This window comes from Dipodomys ordii, unplaced genomic scaffold (assembly GCF_000151885.1).
Source record: "Dipodomys ordii isolate 6190 unplaced genomic scaffold, Dord_2.0 Scaffold98, whole genome shotgun sequence".
Classification (NCBI taxonomy): Eukaryota; Metazoa; Chordata; class Mammalia; order Rodentia; family Heteromyidae; genus Dipodomys; species Dipodomys ordii.
The window spans coordinates 3,394,259-3,414,938 of NW_012267314.1; the positions used below are offsets into that span (position 1 = coordinate 3,394,259).

A 20,680-nucleotide genomic window follows, 5' to 3' on the forward strand; every position below is an offset into this window, starting at 1 on the left:
GGAAGGAAGGAAGGAAGGAAGGAAGGAAGGAAGGAAGGAAGGAAGGAAGGAAGGAAGGAAGGAAGGAAGGAAGGACAAATGGCAGCACTGGATTCCTGTGCTTGTGTTTACTGCCACTGCTGCAGTCTTAGACACTTTAATACCACACACAAATAAGACATTTTCATATTGATATTGAATATTCACAGAACAAATAAAATGATCCAAAAGAACAGAGGAAATCAAGCATTGTGATACTACAGATTTTCCTCTTTTATTTGAGTAAAGTTAACCTGTCCTTAAACCTTATGAAAGATGAGAGAATCCATATAGTTTATAAATATGATTCATTGGAATAATTGTAAACTTTCAAAATTAAGCAAAGTACATCTCCAGGTATAACAAAAACATGAGTAATTCTGTGCTTTATAAACTGGAAAGACAAGTGGACTCTAAATAACAATGCAACTATTCTAGAGACCCTAACATCAATACATAAATCAGTCAGATATGCTTAGGGAAAGAAAGGCCCAGAGTGAAAACTTTAAGGGCAGCTTTTATTCTAATAAATGGTTAAGTTTTCTTATTGCTTGACTGCATTGATTCAGATCACATGGTATAATTCTTAGACTCTTAAGAGCACTAGAAACTCTAAATCTAAAGGAAAAATCTTTTCCTGAGGAAATAGGAAGTGCTTCCCGGATTTATCCGTGTGTACACAGGTGTCTGTCTGCCTATGACATGCTGAATGACATCTGATTCACGGAGCAGAAGTGCTGCTAGCTGCCCCTAACTTGCTCTTTGTCCTCTGTGCTTTCTCAAGATGGAGCAGAGATTGGCACAGGCGCAGAACTTAACTCAGGGCTGGGAGGAGATCAGACACTTGAAGGCCGAGCTGTGGATTTTCCTCCAGGATGCAGATCAGCAGCTGCAGAACATGAAGAGGAGGCCCTCAGAGCTGGAGCTGAACATCGCACAGAACATGCTTTCCCAGGTCAAGGTGCGGATTGCTATGGCGGAGATGGTAGAAAAGATGAAAAGCACTCAGCGCTTTCACAGTGATTTGCCCGTCAACCCTTAGACATCAGCAGAGCTAGCTGCAGAAGGAGAGCGCCTGAGCAGCCCAGCTTTGGTGCCAGGGAAAGACAGGTCCCAAGGCAAACATTCATTGACTCGGGTGTCGTGGCAAGGGGCGGGGGTGGGGGTCTCAAGCACTCTGGAGGCTGAGGCAGGAATATCTATTGAGCCAAAGATAAAAGAAGAAAGGAAAGGAAGGGGAAAAAAGAGGGAGGGAGGGTGAGAGAGGAAAGGAGGCAGAAAAAGAGGAGGAAAGAAGGAGGAAGATGGGGTGGAAAGGAGGGAGGGAAGGAGAGACATGAAAGAGGAGAAGAGGGAAAGGAAAAGGAGAATAAGCAAAAGGAATGGAGGAGATGGAAAGGGCACAGGGGAATGGGAAAAGAAGGAAAGGACAGATCATAGGAGGGGACAAAGGAAATGTGTATCCTTGGGGTTCCCCAGGCCATGTTTATCAGAGGATAACAAGCCGTGTTGGTCCTATGCAAAGCGGCTGGTATTGAGCACACATGGCTGGAAGTTGGCTGCTAGATGAACACAGAAGACCACATTGTTAAAGGGCTAGGACACAAGCCTATGAGTTACTTATATACTTAGCTAATATGTAATTAACTAGAATGTAATAGAAATCTGGTTTATATCATGTATAATTTAACTGTAATTGAAAATTATTTTTATAAGTACATTAATGAGATTGGATTCAATTTTCAACAAACAAAAGATTTTTTTCCTGTGGCAACCATGTATACTGTATATATATGTATATATATACATCTACGTATATATATATATATATGTACACATATATATACATGAATATATACATATACATATATACATACATATGTATATATTCAGTATTCTAATAGAATACATATATACATATACACACATATACACATACACATATATATTCTATTAGAATACTGTTTGAAAATGCAGAAGAAGTAACAGATAACATGAACTTGATTACTTTTACAAAAACATGAGCTCTTCAAAAATCTAGAAAGATTAAGCAGGAAAGTTACTTTTTATCATCCTTTATATCAGGGTTACCCTGAACATAGGAATTTATGTTCACAAAATGATGTGGTGAATTTTTGGTTTTCTCTTCAGTCTCTGCCTATTACGAAATGTAAAATGTTTAGAAGTCTGTGTCTGTGTTTCACTGGGTGTGGTTGGGAAGAGTTCACAACATGTAAGCTATCCGATGCCTTCAGGATTTCGTGAAGCAGCTGCAGAGCAAGCAGGCGTGTGTGGGCACCATCCTAGAGAAGGTGAATAAGTTAACCAGGAAGCAGGAATCTCCTGAGCACAAGGAAATCAACCACCTGAGTGAGCAGTGGCAAGACCTGTGTCTGCAGGCTGACACATTGTGCTCGCAACGCGAAGAGGATCTGCAGAGAACCAGAGACTACCATGACCGCAGGAACCTTGTGGAAGCCTTCTTAGAAAAATTTACTACAGAGTGGGACAACTTGGCCAGGTAGCAGAAAATCTCCAGTGGCTTATCATCATGCTAACCCAGGAAGTTCTTCCTTCCTGTAAAACTTTACAATGTCTTATTTTAAAACTCATTGTCTGTTATCACTATTGGCCAAACATTACTATGAGGCAAATGGAAATAGACTCAGGGACTTCCTAGTTTAATATAAATTAGCAGCAGAAGAAAGAGTGATAACTGAAGAACAGCTGTGTTTTTCTATGTGATTCCAAAGACCACCTCTCTGTGACCTGCAGGGAGACTCTGGAAATATTCCTGCTGTTGTATTAGCCAGAGATTTCTGTTGAGTCTGTGAAACAATACCTATTTGGTTCCATTCTAGAAATTAGCACACAATTCAAACCCTGGTGTTTACATCCTATTTTCAGATTTTATAGTGGTTGAATTCTCCTGAGATAATTTTTCTTTGAAAAGTAAAGATTATTCCCTCTCGATGATACATTCACTTGAAACCTTCCTATGCTTTTGAGCAACAGAATTAAAGAAATCTGCAGTTCCACTGGGATGTATTAGCTTGTTGCGATGAAAACTGCCAACATTATCTAGATGTAGTTAAACCATGGAGAGGATTTTGGGTTTGTTTTGGTGTACTGTTTTCTGATTTGCTTACTTTTCTGTGATACTGATCACTTACTGCTCTTTGAATTTAATCCAATTGCTGCCAACCAAACCAAACAAACATACTTCCGACTAACAATAGGCACCTTAAACCTAATGTGTTCAAAACAGAACTCCTCCTTCTGTTTCCCAACCCTGCTTCTCACATTTTAGAAGTGATCATTTGCATATGTAAAACAGATGGCCGAAATCTAACTTTTTCTATGAACTTGCTAACTGAAAGGGTAATGATTTTTTTTATATCACATTCTTATTTTTAAAGATTTCCAATACTTTAGTGCACCATCAAACAGGAATATCTAAAAAAATTTAATGCTGAGTAGCATTAAACCATCAACTTTACATTATAGCTTAGACCCCTCAAGGCTTTGTTGTTTATTGGCTCTCATTCCCAATAGAAAGCACTAGGTCATGAATAACTTTTGGCCTTTGCTATTTGCAGCAATGCATAGATCAATGTTTCTTGTTATTGTGCAGATTGCACGTCACTGAGCTAAAGGAAGAATCAGAGGAAGCTAAAAGTTTTAAGTTCAGTGTATTTGAACGAGAGTAATAGCCAACAAAAAGGACAGTGGGGGAGAATCTAGGTGACTCGATTTGCTCCAGCTTCTAATACAGAAGTATATGAGAGTTATGCTGTATTCTAACTATAGCATCTGTATTGATAAGCCTTGAGTTGAGCTACTCACAGTGACCCAAAGCAAGGAAAATGGTGAGAAAATGGAACGAGCTACATTGCTGTTTCCTCTCTTACTCTTTTTGCAGATCCGATGCAGAGAGTACAGCCATCCATTTGGAAGCTTTACAAAAGCTGGCCTTGGCCTTACAGGAGAAAAAACATGCCATGGAAGATCTGAAAGATCAAAAGCAGAAACTGATAGAGCATCTGAACTTAGATGATAAAGAATTAGTCAAAGAACAGACCAGTCATTTTGAGCAGCGCTGGTTTCAGCTAGAGGACCTGGTCAAAAGGAAAATCCAGGCATCCATCACCAACTTAGAGGAGTTAAATGTGGTGCAGTCCAGGTTTCAGGAGCTGATGGAGTGGGCTGAAGAGCAGCAGCCCAGCCTGGCCGAGGCCTTGAAGCAGAGTCCCCCTCCCGACATGGCTCAGAACCTCCTTGTGGATCACCTGGCCATCTGCAGTGAGCTGGAGGCCAAACAGATGCTCCTGAAAGCCCTCACGAAGGATGCTGACAGGGTGATGGCTGATCTGGGCCTCAGCGAGCGCAGGGTGATCCAGAAGGCGCTCTCCGACGCTCAGAGGCACGTGGACTGCCTCAGCGACTTGGTGGGCCAGCGAAGAAAGTACCTGAACAAAGCCTTGTCTGAGAAAACCCAGTTCCTCATGGCAGTGTTCCAAGCCACCAGCCAAATTCAGCAACACGAGCGGAAGATCATGTTCCGTGAACACATCGCCCTGCTCCCGGATGACGTGAGCAAGCAGGTTAAAACGTGTAAGAGTGCACAAGCCAGCCTCAAGACCTACCAAAGCGAAGTCACCGGACTCTGGGCTCAGGGCCGTGAATTAATGAAAGCACTCACAGAGCAGGAGAAGGGCGAGGTGTTGGGCAAACTTCAGGAACTGCAGAGTGTCTATGACTCTGTGTTGCAAAAATGCAACCATCGGTTGCAAGAGCTAGAGAAGAATTTAGTTTCTAGAAAGCATTTTAAGGAAGATTTCGATAAAGCGTGTCACTGGCTCAAACACGCAGATATCGTGACATTTCCCGAAATCAACCTCATGAACGAGAGCACCGAGCTTCATACACAACTGGACAAATACCAGCACATTCTCGAACAGTCTCCGGAATATGAGAATCTCCTCCTGACCCTGCAGAGAAATGGGCAGGCCATGTTACCAACCCTGAATGACGTTGATCACTCCTACCTCAATGAAAAGCTAACTGCTTTGCCCCAACAATTTAACGTCATTGTGGCCTTGGCGAAAGACAAGTTTTATAAAGTCCAGGAAACAATTCTGGCTCGCAAAGAATACGCTTCCTTGATCGAGCTGACCACGCAGTCTCTGAGCGAGCTGGAAGATCAGTTTGGGAAGATGAGGAAGGTTCCTGCAGACCTGGTCGTTGAAGAGAGCCTGGCTCTTCAGGACAGCTGCAGAGTTCTTCTGGATGAGGTGGTGGGCCTGGGAGGAGCAGTGGATGAACTGAACCAGAAGAAAGAGAGTTTCCGCAACACAGGGCAGCCCTGGCAGCCAGATGACATGCTCTGCCTCGCCACCTCCTATCACAGATTGAAGCGGCAGGTGGAGCAAAGGGCCAGCTTGCTGGAAGACACCACAAGTGTGTACGAAGAGCACACCAAGATGCGCCAGCAGCTGGCAAGACAGCTAGAGGCCGTGAAGACAGAGCAGTCTAAAGTGAACGAGGAAACGCTGCCCGCCGAAGAAAAGCTCAAAATCTATCATTCTCTCGCAGGAAGCCTGCAGGATTCCGCCATCCTGCTCAAACGACTGGCTGTGCATCTGGAAGACGTTTCACCCCATTTGGATCCCTCAGCGTACGAGAAAGCCAAGCAGCAGGTGCACACTTGGCAAGAGGAGCTAAAGCACATGACCTCTGGCCTTGGGGAGACCGTAGCAGAGTGTGAGAGCCGGATGGTGCAGAGCAGAGATTTCCAGACAGAGATGAGCCACTCCCTGGACTGGCTGCGGAGGGTGAAGGCTGAGCTCAGTGGGCCGGTGTGCCTGGATCTCAGCCTCCGGGACATCCAGGAGGAGATCAGGAAGATCCAAATCCAGCAGGAAGAGGTGCAGTCCAGCCTGAGAATCATGAGCGCCCTGAGCCACAGGGAGAAGGAGAAGTTCACCAAAGCCAAGGAGCTGATTTCTGCGGACCTGGAGCACACGCTGGCGGAGCTCTCAGAGCTGGATGGGGACGTGCGGGAGGCCTTGCGCGCCCGGCAGGTGGGTAGTGATTGCGCCCCTTCTCTATTTTCATTCTGCTGATTCCTGAGTGTAGAGAGGAGAAGCCTGGTTTGGGCTGATGAACATCATTTTTTAAGTATTTATTTCTTCTTGTAAAATTTATCTTCAAGTAGTTGTTCAAAGGGGTTTCAATTCAAGGTGTCAATTAAGGAGTACAATGCATCTTGATCAATGTCACCCTTTCAGTCATTCTGTGTGTGTGCGTGTGTGTATGTGTGTGTGTGTGTGTGTGTGTGTGTGTGTGTGTGTGTGTGTGACTGTCTGTCTGTGTCTGTCTGTACATGTGCCTTACTAGCACTTGAATTCAAAGCCTGGGCTCTGTCCCTTAGCTTTGTTGCCCAAGGCTGGAATTCTGCCACTTAAACCACAGCTCTACTTTCAGCTTTTTGGTAATTAATTGTAGATAAGAGACTCACAGACTTTCCTACCTGGTCTGGCTTCAAACTGAGATTCTCAGAACTCAGCCTCCTAAGTAGCTACGGTTACAGATGTAGGCCACTGGTGCCCGACTGATCAAACCATCTTCAACAGATAGTCAGTAGACATTCTCATGTTTCCTATACAAAGTATTCATTCATGTGTTGTCATATGTCTACTTTGCTTGTGAGTGTAACATGACCTTAATAGTGTAATTCAGAACAGATCCCAGATTCAGAAACATCCCACAGAGGGAATGTTTTCTGAAGCTCTAAAAGTTATCTAGGCCTTTTTCTTTATTTTTCCCTAAGCACTGCGATCCACCAACTACTGGCATAGCAGTTACCTCACGGTGGGTATTATAAATGAACTAGAGATGACGGCACATCTCTGGAAAGCTAGGGAGGCTGTGTAAAGGTTTGTGTGCAAGTATATGAGGAACTTGAGTGTAGGTGTCTGTGAGCATCCTGGAATTAATCCCCCACCGAGACTGAGGAATGTCTGTCTTTGTGTATTGTGAAAACTGATTAGTGATGAGCTAACCATGTCCTTTTGAAACCCAGCGTTTGTAAGGTGGCTGCAGGATGAGTCTCTGTAGAGTGTAGGCCCCTCAGCCTTTTCCTTTTTGGGGGTTTCCCATCCATTCCCCCCTCTGTCAGGGCAGGTACTTCTCCCCCTTTCTTTTGCTTCCCTACAGCACCGAGGAAGCCATAGTAGAATATTCATTAATGACTAGACTTGGAGATGACAATTGGGAATGGAACATGTGTAGGACTTCTCAAATCCCCTCCTGTCTGAGGCTTGCTGTGGACCTTGGCTGTATTCTGCAGAAGGACTACTTCCTTTGATCTCTGGGTCTTTTTTCTACACCTGCCCTCGCTCCTTCTGATGCTAGATTTTGACCAGTCATTTAGATCAATAACAACATTCCTCAGGACACTATGTATAGTAGCTGGAGTAATATAGTAGCTGGCTTGGAGTAATACCTGTGCTTTTTAAATCCCAGATTCATGATCTTGGGCAAAGTGCATCCTTTGTTTCAATCAACAGTAATAACAGTAATAGCATTTCTGCTTCTCAGTCCAAGGTCTGGCAGGAGGTAACTCCTGATAAAACATAGCTATTTCTTTTTATTTTCAATAAGGACAAACCTTTAACTAGTAAAAGTGATATCTGAATGTTTGGGTGAAATAAACTTTACTATATAAAATTCTAGCCTCTTAAACTAAAGGCTGTTAAACTTGTATCCATTTGCTATAGAAATAAAAAGAAATAAGCTACAGGGGAAGGTAAGATTTGATCTTTTCATTTTTGAAAAACATGTCATACAAGCTCACTTCTTTTGATTTGGTGATACTTTTTTTTTTTAATTTCCTGTGCTGGTACTGGGCTGGGACTCAGAGCCTTGCATTTGCAGTTGGCTTTCCCATTCAAGGCTGGTGCTCTGCTCACAGCTCCACTTTGCAACTTTTTTTTTTAGTGGTTATTGGAGATAAGAGTCTCATAGACTTTCCTGGCTGGGCTGACTTTGAATTGTGATCCTCAGATCTCAGCCTGCTGATTAGCTAGGATTACAAGCATGAGCCACAGTGCCTGGGCTGATAGAGTGATACATTTGAATTAAAAATCTTAAATCTGTTAGCTGTCTCTACTCCGTGATCTTGTTTGATTCATGTTCATCTTGGCCTGAATGGGCATTTGTGGCCTCCACAGATTCTTGGCTCTGTCCCCCCATTCTTCATTCAGTTAATCCTCTGCTTTCTCCACCTCTTCCCTGCTCTTTGGCTGATACAGCAGAGCCTACCTGTGCACTGGCTCATATCTGTGGGAGTGATTTCTTTCCTACTCTGTTTGAAGGGGCCCAACCTCCAGATATGCCCTTCCTAGTCTCTATTCAAGACTTATGTGACCCTTTCCTTTCCAGAAATTACTATTTGATCGAATGGATTCTGTGTTGGAGAGGTGGTGCTCCTATACTTTTAGCCAACTTATTGTATTTTACTAAACTTTCAGCATGCCACACATTGCCAAGTATTAATTTTTTTATTTTTATTTTTGTCAGCCATGGGTCTTGAACTCTGGGCCTAGGCACTGAACATAGCCCTTCAGCTCAAGGCTAGCACTCTACCACTTGAGCCACAGCTCCATATCTGGTTTTCTGGTGGTTTATTGGAGATAAGAGTCTCAGGGACTCTCCTGGCCAAGCTGGCTTTGAACTGTGATCCTCAGATCTCAGCCTCCTGAGTAGCTAGGATGACAGGTGTGAGCTACCAGGGACCAGCATTTTTTTTTCTTTAGAGAAAGCTTCAGAAATTGTCAAGATACCAACATAAAGTAGTCTCTATCTTTGTTTATTTTTGATTCACTTTCACGGCAATGATAAAATTATGATAAGGATAGCAGAAGAAAAAAATAAGGGTTAAAATTGCACATGACATGAATTCCACCAGTTGATCAGTTCATTTGTACACAGACAGGTGCCTCTGTAGGACTGGGGATTGGAAAGATAAAACTGGTTCCTGCAGATATACTGGGAGTTGATCGTGTGTGCCATTCCTCTCTCTCAGGCCACTTTGACTGAAATATACAGCCAGTGTCAAAGGTATTACCAGGTCCATCAAGCAGCGAACGACTGGCTGGAGGATGCCCAAGAAATGCTGCAGCTGGCCAGCAGTGGTCTCGATGTGGAGAGCGCAGAGGAAAATCTCAAAAGCCACATGGAGTTTTTCAGTACGGAGGATGAATTGCACAGTAAACTGGAGGAACTCCAAGGCCTGGTAGCCAAACTAGACTCGCTCATCAAGTCCACGGGCAAAGAAGAACTAGCCCAAAAAATGGCTTCCCTGGAGGAGCGGAGCCAAAGAATCCTCCAGGACTCCCGGGCCCAGGCAGCCCTCTTACAGCGGTACGTACCAGGGTGTTGTGCTTTATATGTCAGCGAAAGGAATTTGCCTGTCAAAAGCAGTAATGTACAAAGGATCTATGTTATGCAGGAAATGCATTTTTCTCTCTTAATGATCACCAGACCTATTGATGACAGAGCTCTTTGTGACAAATCTGTCATTTCCTATCACATTGATTTCTATTGAAATCTCTCAAAGATGCACAGTCCAAAGTCAAGATTATCAGCAAGCAAGGGAAGAGGTTATTGACTTGATGAATGATGCAGAAAAGAAACTGTCTGAGTTTTCTTTGTTGAAGACATCTTCTAGACATGAAGCAGAAGAAAAACTGTCCGAACACAAGGTCAGTTTGGTCATCTGTTCCTTGAACGTATCCTTTAATTTATCATTGTCCCAGGTCTTCATGACATGATGGAAGGTTCCACAAACAGATCATTAAATCTTCATTTCCACCTGGGTTTCTTAAACTACTAGAAATAGATATTTACCCCCATGTCACAAAAGTTTTAAGTGAGTGAAATGATGCCACCTTTTTGGGTTTCCCTTGGAAATGTAGAACTAAGACTGAAAGGAGACATTCAGAGCACTTTGCTTGTGAAAAGATAGGATATTTAAGAAATGTCAATAATTTTTCTGTTGATAAGTTAGCTGAATTCAAAGAAAACTTAAAAAACAATCAGTGAGCCTCACTCACCAGGCACAGATTATCCTGAAATATTAACTTTAATTTACTTATATATTTGCTGATGTGTGTGTGTGTGTGTGTGTGTGTGTGTGCGCATGCACGTGTGTGTGTGTGTGTGTGCATGTGCCGGTCCTGGGGCTTAGACTCAGGGCCTGGACCCGGTTGCTGAGCTTCTTTTGCTCAAGGCTAGGCTGCTCTATCACTTGAACCACAACTCCATTTTGGCTAGTTGAGAAGTTTATTGGAGACAAGGGTCTCACAGACTGTCCTGCCCAGGCTGGCTTCAAACTGCAATTCTCCGATCTCAGCCTCCTAAGTAGCTAGAATCATAAGTGTGAGCCACTGGCACTCTGCTGTTTGCTGATTTAAAAAAAAATAGGAAAAGTATGCCAGGCACCAAAGTCTCATGCATGTAATCCTAGCTGCTCAGAGACTTGAGGTCTGAGAATCCAGGTTTGAGGCCATGCCAATTAACTGACTGGAGGTGGAGGTATAGATCAAGTGGTAGAACACCAGCCGTGATCAGGAAAAAGGCTGAGCACTGCTGACTCTCACCTGTAATTGCAGCGATATGCCTGTAATCTCAGGAGGCTGAGATCTGAGGACAGCAGTTTGAAGCCAGCCTCAGTTAAGACTCTTCTCTCCAATGAACTATTTTTTTAAAAATCCAGAAGTAGAGCTCTGTCTTAAGTGGTATAGCACTTAACAAAAAAGTTAAGAAACAGTACCAAGGACCAGAACCAACAAAGAAAAAAGAAGAAAGATCTTCTCAAGTAGCAAACTTTGGTTTAAAATACACAAATAAATAATATTTACCTCACCTCTTAACAGAAAACAAAACTCCATTCTAACTCAGTTTAAAAATAAAGAGAAAGCTTGGAAATGGTAACCCCTTTGTACAACACCTTAAGCATAACAATGAAATTATATGTTTAAAAGATACAGTACGAGTTACTAGATGAAAATGAATTTATGTACGATCATGTCCATACAACTGAAAACGTCTTGACTATCACCTCTCTTCTCCACCCTCCCCTCAGGCTTTAGTGTCAGTAGTTGCCTCTTTCCATGAGAAAATTGTGGCTCTAGAGGAAAAAGCTTCAGAGCTGGAGAAAACTGGGAATGAAGCGAGCAAAGCCATGCTGAACAGGTCCATGACAACTGTCTGGCAGCGTTGGACGCGACTCCGTGCGGTGGCCCAGGACCAGGAGAAGATTCTGGAAGACACAGTTGATGAGTGGCGAGGCTTGCACGACAAGGTAGCCTACAGGATTTGATACACAAGTTGGGTGTGCTTTTAGTTTTTTTCTCCTCACTGATTACAAGGTCTTTGGATAAACAGTATTTTGTTCCTTTTGGAAATTGGACTTGCCCAAAGTGTTTTTTTTGTTTGTTGTTTCTTTGTTTTTTTAAACCTTCCTTAACCCCCGGTCCTTCCCCCGTTAGTCTTGGGGCTTGAACGCAGGGTCTGGGATTGATGACCCTGAGCTCTTATGCTCAAGGCTAGAGCTCTACCATTGGAGCCACAGTTCCACTTCCAACCTTTGGATGGTTAATTGGAGATAAGAATCTCACAGACTTTCGTCTTAGAATCATAATCTTCAGATCTCAGACTTTGGAGTAGCTAGGGTTACAGGCCTGAGCCACTGCTGCCTGGCTTTCCTCTTTTTTTCAATGTCATGTAAATGAAATTTTGAAGAAAATACAATGTGCAATTTGGTCCCAAGTCAGGGTCAAGTTATTTCAATTAGAAAACCAAACAATGACTTTTTAAAAGATGGACAAGATATTTGGGACCCCATTTGCTTTCTTACAGTTTCTGGAAATAATACAAATTACCTTTTCTCTGTCAAGAAACTCATTGAAAATGTATCAGATTTCCAAAATCCTGAATTTAATCTCTTCTATAGGGTCTAGTGTTTCAGCTATGAATTCTTTATGACTCCAAGGCATGTGGTCATGCTATCTTAAATATTAGAAAGTTTTTGGTTTGGTTTACAGAAATTACATGTTTCATATAGTCTCTGATGGTTTTGATAAGATTTTGAGATAAATATTTATATCCAGGATGAAACCAGGTGTGATGGTTTGCTCCTATAATCCCAGCACTCTGGAGATGGAGAGGGTGCGGATTGTGACTTTGAGGCTTGCTTGAGCTACATGGCAAGATTTGATCTTAAAAAAAAAAAAAAACTAAGCCAACAAGCTGGATGTTAGTATCTTAAGTCTGTAATCCTAGCTACTCAGGAGGCTGAGATCTGAGGAGGGTGATTCTAAGCTGGCCTGGGCAGAAATATCTGTCAGATTCTTCTTCAATGAATCATCAGAAGAAAGAAGTGGAGATATGGATCAAGTGGTAGAGCATCAGCCTTGAGCAAATAAATAAATAAATGTTAAGCAAGCCTGTGAAATCCTGAGTTCAAACCCCAGCACTGGCACACAAAGATAAAACCCACATGCAAAGTTGGAACTTCCTTTCCAGTTTGTTTCCTGGGATGTAGAATGTACATTGACCATCTCCAGCGTGCCAGCGTGCTTTGGTACACAAGGGTCAGTCTGAAAGTGCTCTCTATTTTTCAGTTCATTTTTGAGCTTCATAGCGTGTCTATTTCTGATTAGGTCCAAAAAGCCACTGAAATGATTCATCAGCTGCAGGAGAAGCTCCCAGGGGGCTCAGCGGAGAAGGCCTCCAAAGCAGAGCTCCTGGCCCTTCTGGAACAGCACGACACTTGTCTGCTGGAGCTGGAGCAGCAGCAGCTGGCTTTGGGCCCCCTGCAGCAGCAAGCACTGAGCATGCTCCAAGATGGAGCCAGTGTGGGCCCTGGAGAAGAGTCGTCTGTCCTGCAGGAAATCATCGCAGTGCAAGATGGTTGCCTCAGGTAGCTTTCCAGCTGCCTTATTCTCTGTCTGGACACTGACAGTGGCGGGGGGGGGCTCTGGAGGTCTCCATCATTCCCCCTTCAAAATGTGGGGATCACCACGCCCCCTCTTCCAGCATGACCCACATACATAGCTGGTAGAATTTAGAAATACCCTGGTGAGGGAGCCAAACTCAGTGTCTACGTTGTTGTGGTGGGCAGTGGAGCAGCGGGGTTGAATGACTTCAGGAGCCTTTCAGCATAGCACTCAAAATATGCTCAGGACATGCAAAGAAGAAGCAGGCAGGGCCAGCTTCTGAGGCTGAAGACTGGGTAGGCTTGAGCTGGACATAGAGTGTGAATCCCACAGAAGAAAGCTTGGAAGGACTCATGTGATCTTCAGGGGACTCTGAGTAACAGGGGTAGAAGCTGGTATCATTCAGGAGAATTGGACGAACTTGAAACCTAAACTACTGAGAAGTCTTTAAATAAAGCTCGGTGACTCGTTGGTAGCTGTAAGCCACTGACTAGTAGTGAATTTCGGAGAAAGTTTATCTTGATGGTGTATAACCCACCTGATTTACTTGCAGGATCAAAGATAAAAGGGGTCATTAGATAATTTAGTTCCTGAATTAACTGATGCTACCTCATTTGAATCCTAAATTTGCCTCTTAGTTATTGATGAAGGCAGGGTATTTTGCCACCACTAAATGAAGCCTTTTTTTAAAAATCAGAATTACAATAATTTGAATCCAAAGTTGAGGTTTGGACATTACTAGCATTGATAATAGTAAAATGTCTCTAGTTTGGTTGTTTTCTTTAAAGACTATCTTCTAACAATCCACAAAGATCTTAATTATACATATTTTAAATGCTACTGACAGTACCATGTGGGCAGATTTCCAAAGAGGAAGGATATAATCCATCACCTCCAGATGCTTTAGATAGAAATTAGTTGGAATTTAGTGACACAGGAAAAAAATCAACTCTCAGTTTCCCAAGGATGAAGTTTTTACACCAGATGATGAATATTCTGTTGTTATACTTGAGCTGAATCTTAGTTTTACTGAACATTGACAGTTTAAGATCAATGTCTTTTCTAGATATGGTCTCTTTACAAGCTACTAGATTTCCTTCTCATGCATGTTTTTAGTAAGATGATGTCATGTGGGGGTATTCCTTCCTCTTCAAATCCATTTCTGCTTTTCCCCTCTCCTTTTGAAGCATGCAGGAGAAAGTGAAGAATGATGGAAAACTAGTAAAGCAAGAGTTGCAAGAGAGAGAAATGGTGGAGACTCAAATTAATTCTGTAAAATCCTGGGTTCAGGAAACAAAGGAATACTTAGAGAATCCAACAATAGAAGTGGATGCACAACTTGAAGAAATGCAGGTATGAAACTCTCCTTGTTCTCTACGGCCATACAAAAGTAGGCCCTCTTAGCTGAAATGCCAGCTGCTCAGGAGGCTGAGATCTAAGATCAAAAAGAATGGCAGAGGTCTGAGGAGTCAGGAAAGTTGATGAGATTCTCATCTCCAATTAACCAGCAAAAGCTGGAAATGGAGCTCAAGTGGTAGAACCCCAGCCTTGAGTGTAAAAGCTAAGAGACAGTTCCTAGGCCCTGAGTTCAAGATATGATCACAGCACACATGCATGCACACTTGTGTGAGCATACACTCGCAGAGTACTTGCTCCTTTTTTTTCAATTACATACTCTTGTTTATATTTAATGAAGTAGTAAATTATGTTTTGGGACATGCATCAGAGACATTTAGCATTAGTTCATGGTTTTTTTTTCTTTTATCTCGTGCAATGGGATATGCTTATATTCAGTTTCTTTTTCTTGTCAGATATTTTGCTAATGCCACCTTTAATCATATATTGAAGAACAAGAGCTAACATAAATATAATGCTTCAGGCTACCAGAAATTTATTTTAATCTTGTCTTCAGAGCCTCCTGAGGGAAGCCACGAATCACCGTGAGAACATCGAGAAGATGGCTGAAGACCAGAAGAATAAGTACCTGGGTCGTCACACCATTCTGCCCTCGGAAATCTCCCTTCAGCTAGCTGAAGTAGCATTGGAACTGAAGATTCACGAGCAGGTAAACTTAGGACCAAAAAGAGCAGCTGTCTGTTCTTCTATACGGTTCATCTTTTTATATGAGAGCACTTGACTTCCACACACAACTTCTTAGAGTCAAATAACTAATCACTGTGAAACAATCAATTTTGAATTAGCAAGAAACACATAGATCATCATAGATACAGAGAATAATGCCATTCAAATATGATATTTATCTGCTTCCCTTTTTATTCTACTAACGTAATGGATTCAAAAGCATAAGAAGACATATTTCCTATATTCAGCTACTTATTGAGTACCCCGAGTGTGCTACACACTCTTTTGTTGTTTTAGTTAAGCAGTTCAGCCAAAGAGAAGGTAAGTATTTGAGGTATCTGAATAAAATAGCAATCAATAGAAAAACAAGCTAGGTGCCAATGGCTCACACCTGTAATCCTAGCTACTCGGGAGGCTGAGATCTGAGGATCATGGTTCAAAGCCAGCCCAGTCAGGAAAGTCCCCATGAGACTCTTTTTTTTTTGGGTCTGGTCATGGGGCCTGAACTCTGGGCCTGGGCGCTGTCCCTCAGCTCTTCAGCTCAAGGCTAGCGCTCTACCACTTGAGCCACAGCGCCACTTCTGGCTTTTTTCATTTTGCTTTCTGTGGTGCTGAGGAATCGAACCCAGGGCCTCATGCATGCAAGGCAAGCGCTCTACCACTGAGCCATCTTACCAGCCTCCCATGAGACTTTTATCTCCAACAAACTACTCAAAATAAAAAGGAGGCCAGAAGTAGGGCTGTGGCTCAAGTGGTAGAGTGCTAGCCTTGAGCTCAAAGAGGCTCAGGGACAGCACCTAGGCCCTGAGTTCAAACCCTAGGACTAGGAACCTTCGGTCAAATTAACAAAGGAAAGAAGTACAGAAAACACCCATAAACACCATATTTAAAGTGGTTTCTAAAGAAGAGTGGCAGAGTCCTTTCTGTTGCTAAGACCAGAAAAAAGACATCAATTATAAGGAAGACACACCTTCATGTAGTAAAAATAACTTTTCAATCATCTTCATGAGTTTTTAGAACTGTCTTGGTAGCTTAATATTAAAGTCATTAAACTCAGATCCCTTCTAAATGGGACAAAGAGAACATGTAATAGTAAAACTGATCTGCTGCGTGGAGTAGAATTATAAAGGATTAAATAATCCAAGCTATGCCGGACTTTGGAATCTCCAATGTACCAAAAAAGGCAGAACATTGTAAAAAAAAAAATCTCATCAAAACCCGATTTTACTGAATCAGTACTCTCATCTAAACGTAGCTTCTGCTTTCTGTTTTTTTATGTGAGAGCTAGTGCTGGGCTTTGAACTCAGCCTTCACTCCCACTTTCCACTTGTGGTTGGAATTCTGTTACTTGAACCACACACACTTCCACTTCTATTTCTTTACTGGCTAATTGGACACAAGAGTCTCTTAGGTTTATCTGAGGTCTTCAAATCATAATATACTTAAATCTCAGTTCTCTGGGTAGCTGGGATTACAGGAGTGAGTCACTGTCTTAGTCAGATCTGTTGCTTGTCTTAGATGTTGAGAAATCTATTGGGACAGATGACTTGGTTAGTTTGGACTCTTAAAAACTTTAAATCTTAGTCTGGTTACATCTCAACTATAGTATTATTCAAATACATTCCAGCCACTTTAGTACAACTTAATATAGGCCCCAAAGTACTTTTGTAGTGGTGGGTTTGGTATACTAAGGCTTTTCATATAATGTCTTTACCTCAGTCTTCTTGACCATCTTCTTCCTAGCATTTTATCCTAGCAAATATATGAAAGTTTGCTAACAAACTACACCAACTCTTATCAGAAATCTCTCAGTGCTGAGGATCAAACCCAGAACCTTGCATAGGCTATGCTAGAGTGCTGTTACCCTCAGCCATCCCAATTTTGCTTCTTTCCACCTTCCTACATATTGGATATGCTTTCAATTAAGAATGTATTTGGAAAGTTAAAAAAAAGTCACCCGGAGACACTTATCGAGAGGTGATTTGGAGAGCCAGAGATATGGCTCAAGCAGTAAGAGAGCCTGCCTAGATGCTTAGGAAATGCAAGGTCCTGGGTTCAAACCTCAGTACAGAAAAAGGAAATCAATCCCTATGCCTGCAGTAATCAAGGGCTTACTATTTAGTGAAGTAAAAGGCTTATTTCTTCTTATTTATCCTCTAAAGGAGTTTGTGTGCCCAGAGTCACAAGATTAGTGCAGAGGAGCTAGGATGTGGCTGTGTACAAATACTCACTCCATGAATCATGGGCTATGTGTTGATTGTTGATTTCTTACTAAAAACTACAGCAGCAGAAGGGATGTCGTAAAGCTAGTGGGAAGCAAGGCAGCCCAGAAAGCCAGGGGAACTTGTCACTAATCAACTTGCCAAAACACCACTCATGTCTGAGCCTCTCCCTCCACCTGCAGTGAGTGTCATCGGAGAATTTCAGTACCTATTATCCTATTTTACCCATGATTGGTTTTGCTGTTCTCATCAATTATTTAGATCCAAGACAAAGTAAAAGAAATTGAGCAGAGCAAGGCCATGAGCCAGGAATTCAGCAGGCAGATTCAGAAGGTAGCCAAAGACCTCACGACGATTCTGACAAAGCTGAAAACCAAAACTGATGACTTGGCTAAAGCGAAAGCTGATCAAAAGGTAAAGAGGAGGGGAAGGGACTGGGGGGGGGGGAGGGTGGCAAATGAATAAACTGTTTTACTGAGGTTACGTTTATTTGGGGATTCAAAAGGGAGACAATGTCCCTGGCAAACTTCACGAATGTGCCCTCAGAAAAGTAGGCATATTGCCAACGCAAGAGCGAAAATCTGCTAGAATAATGTATCATTCTAACCAACTACCATTAGTGAGTCCAAAAGAGAAGAAAATGAAAAGGTAAAATGACTTTGGAGTACAAGTTGGTAAATTCCAAAGTAAATCTTCTTTTTGGTTTTTTTTTTTTGGGGGGGTTTTTTGGTGTTTAAATCTGACTTTGCATTCTGGTGAGAAGTGACTTTCACCCATCTGGGTGGGGCAGAAGAAAACGTGAGGCCTTTTTCTCACTCAGGAAGTAAGCACCGGGAATCATAGGAGATCCTGCAATGCCTCCCTAGCCCAAGAAACAAAAAGAGATGGGATCCTAGCAAATGATCATTTTAAATGCGTGGCTTTTTACCAAAGTTATTGCAAGTAGAATCCTTCTGACCTTAGAAAATCTGTAGAAACTTGTTTTTCTATAGTCTAAAAGTCTTTTATTCTCCCCATTGTGCAGGTCCTGGGAGAGGAATTAGATGGCTGCAATGCAAAGTTGATGGAATTAGATAGAGCGGTACAGAAGTTCTCAGAGCAACATGGCCAACTAGGCAAGCCACTGGCCAAGAAGATAGGAAAACTGACTGAACTTCACCAGCAAACCATTAGGCAGGTGGAGAATCGTCTTGCCAAGCTCAGTCAGGTACGTGTGCCAGACTCGCCATCAAAGTGCCCTAAGGAATAAACTTTTAATCCTCTAATAACAAAAGTCATTTAAATGATGTTTATTTCCTGCCTGCTTCTGTTCTTAAGATTTATAGGTCAGCCTCTATGTGTTTCCTTTCAAACCCTGTCACTAGATTTTGAGGGTGAATATTTTATAAACTAGAGAAGCATTTTGTAAAACAAAAAAATACTAACAATTCTTATTAAATCACATGAAAAATTCAAGCACTTGAATGTAGGCTATATTTATTGGTTTGCATTTTTTCAGTAGGTTCAGGTAGCACATCATTTTTGTTTGTATTAATTTTTTAGTAGTACTGAGGTTTGAGGTTACTAAGCGGGTGCTATAGCCCCCCCCCATTATGATTCTTTCTTATAAACTGGACTTTTGCACCTCAGTGAAGTGTTTTTCTAGAATGAGGGTCAAGTTAAAACTAGGACTAGGTAACAAAGAAGTGAGAGTCCTGCACCGTGGTGGAAGGTGGAAGGAAAGGAGGGCGCTCAATAGAGGAGTAAGATTCCAGCCGGGGCCTTTACAGATGACAAATTTTATCTGAATCTAAGTGACTTTGTTTTCCTCAGGCGGCATCACATCTGGAAGAGTACAATGAAATGCTGGGATTCATTTTGAAGTGGACTGACAAAGCGAAAGTCTTGGTTCACGGGAAGATAGTATGGAATTCCTCCAGCCAGCTTCGGGAACAGTGCATTTTGCATCAGGTAACTGTAAATAAAAGCACTTTCAAAGAGTAATGAAGAAGAGCTTGATTTAACTGGCCAGACTGACAACATTCAGAGGGCTGTGATATAACACTAAAGGGGAACCAGATTAAAAAGAATAGCCAGTGTTTTGCTTTAACAGAAGGTAGCCACCCATGCGATTTCATGAGATGGTCTATAAATAAATATCCGCCACTTCCCCCAGACCTCCCTTCCCTTAAGACTTAAAATGCTTGGCCGTACAGGACTCGGTTTGGCAGCTTGGTGGAGAGGGAAATTCTTGAGGGAAATTCTTCCCCTCAAAGAGATCTAGTAAAGCATAGAAAGATGACAGGCTCCATACTCGGACCCAGGGAGAAAGGAAGCTCAGCTAGATAGGACTGTGCGATTAAGGGTAAAATACGTTTCCTGTCTTAATTCTATGTTGTTATCTGTGAGGTGGGGATAAATACTATTCATCTGTTAGACCTAGGAAGATGGAATTGTTCCATGAATGTGCGGATCCTATACCTGGCCCCTAGCTACCTACCTGTCTAGCACATTTAGGTCCCCTGTAGGAGTCTGCCACCTTCTCCTTTCAGTCTTCCTGCTAGACCCACTCACGTGGCCTTCCTCAGGAGGTGGGGGGTTGGGAAGGAACAGCTAGGAGCTGACGATGAGTCTACATCACATGATGGCTGAATTACTTCATTTCCTCTGAAGTCTTGTGCCAAAAGTACTTTTGGCCCTGTTACCCAGGAAATTATTTCATCCTTTTGTAAGTTGGACTTGATTTAGTTGGCTAGATGCAGATATATAATAAGCTAATTGTCTTGTAATAAAATACAGACCAACTTTTATTTTTATATGTGTATCCTCATGTATATGAGATTTTTTTTCTCTCACCCATAACTTGTATATGCTTGTTCCTTTAAATTAACCCCTCTTCCTTTCCAGTTAATTGAGTTGTACATAAAAGCCTCCTGCTTTTACAATCAACTCGTAAGCATTCCACCTCATTAGAAATCCTAACATGCAAATTGAAGTAAAAAAGAGAGAGAGAGAGAGAGAATTTTAATTGTCAAGTAAATAGTATTTGGGATTTTTTAAAGCCTTACTTAAATAATTAATAGCTTTCGGCTTAGCACTAGTATCTTATGATTGTACTCCTAATTACTCAAGAGGCTGAATTCTGAGGATTTGGGCTTCAAACTAGCCCAGACAGAGAAGTCTATGATACTTATGTCCAATTAACCAGCAAAAAGCTGGAAGTGTAACTGTGTCTCAAGCGGTAGAGCATCAGCCTTGAATGAAAAAGCTAAGGGATGGTGCCCAGGTCCTGAGTTCAAGCCTCAGTACCAACACAAGAAGGAAGGAAGGAAGGAAGGAAGGAAGGAAGGAAGGAAGGGAGGAAGGAAGGAAGGA

At 42.2% G+C, this 20,680-nt stretch overlaps 1 protein-coding gene across 1 annotated transcript in view; it reads left to right on the forward strand.

Moving 5' to 3' along the window:
• The window catches only part of Syne1 (spectrin repeat containing, nuclear envelope 1), a 388,103-nt gene that overhangs the window by 218,065 nt on the left and 149,358 nt on the right, over positions 1-20,680 (forward strand). Inside the window, exons 74-85 of the mRNA XM_013026970.1 lie at positions 803-979; positions 2,274-2,539; positions 3,941-6,101; positions 9,107-9,444; positions 9,641-9,785; positions 11,168-11,386; positions 12,747-13,006; positions 14,210-14,375; positions 14,935-15,087; positions 17,588-17,740; positions 18,351-18,533; positions 19,139-19,276. Of these exons, the coding sequence (XP_012882424.1) occupies positions 803-979; positions 2,274-2,539; positions 3,941-6,101; positions 9,107-9,444; positions 9,641-9,785; positions 11,168-11,386; positions 12,747-13,006; positions 14,210-14,375; positions 14,935-15,087; positions 17,588-17,740; positions 18,351-18,533; positions 19,139-19,276 (4,359 nt within the window). The remainder of the gene's footprint in view (positions 1-802; positions 980-2,273; positions 2,540-3,940; positions 6,102-9,106; positions 9,445-9,640; positions 9,786-11,167; positions 11,387-12,746; positions 13,007-14,209; positions 14,376-14,934; positions 15,088-17,587; positions 17,741-18,350; positions 18,534-19,138; positions 19,277-20,680) is intronic.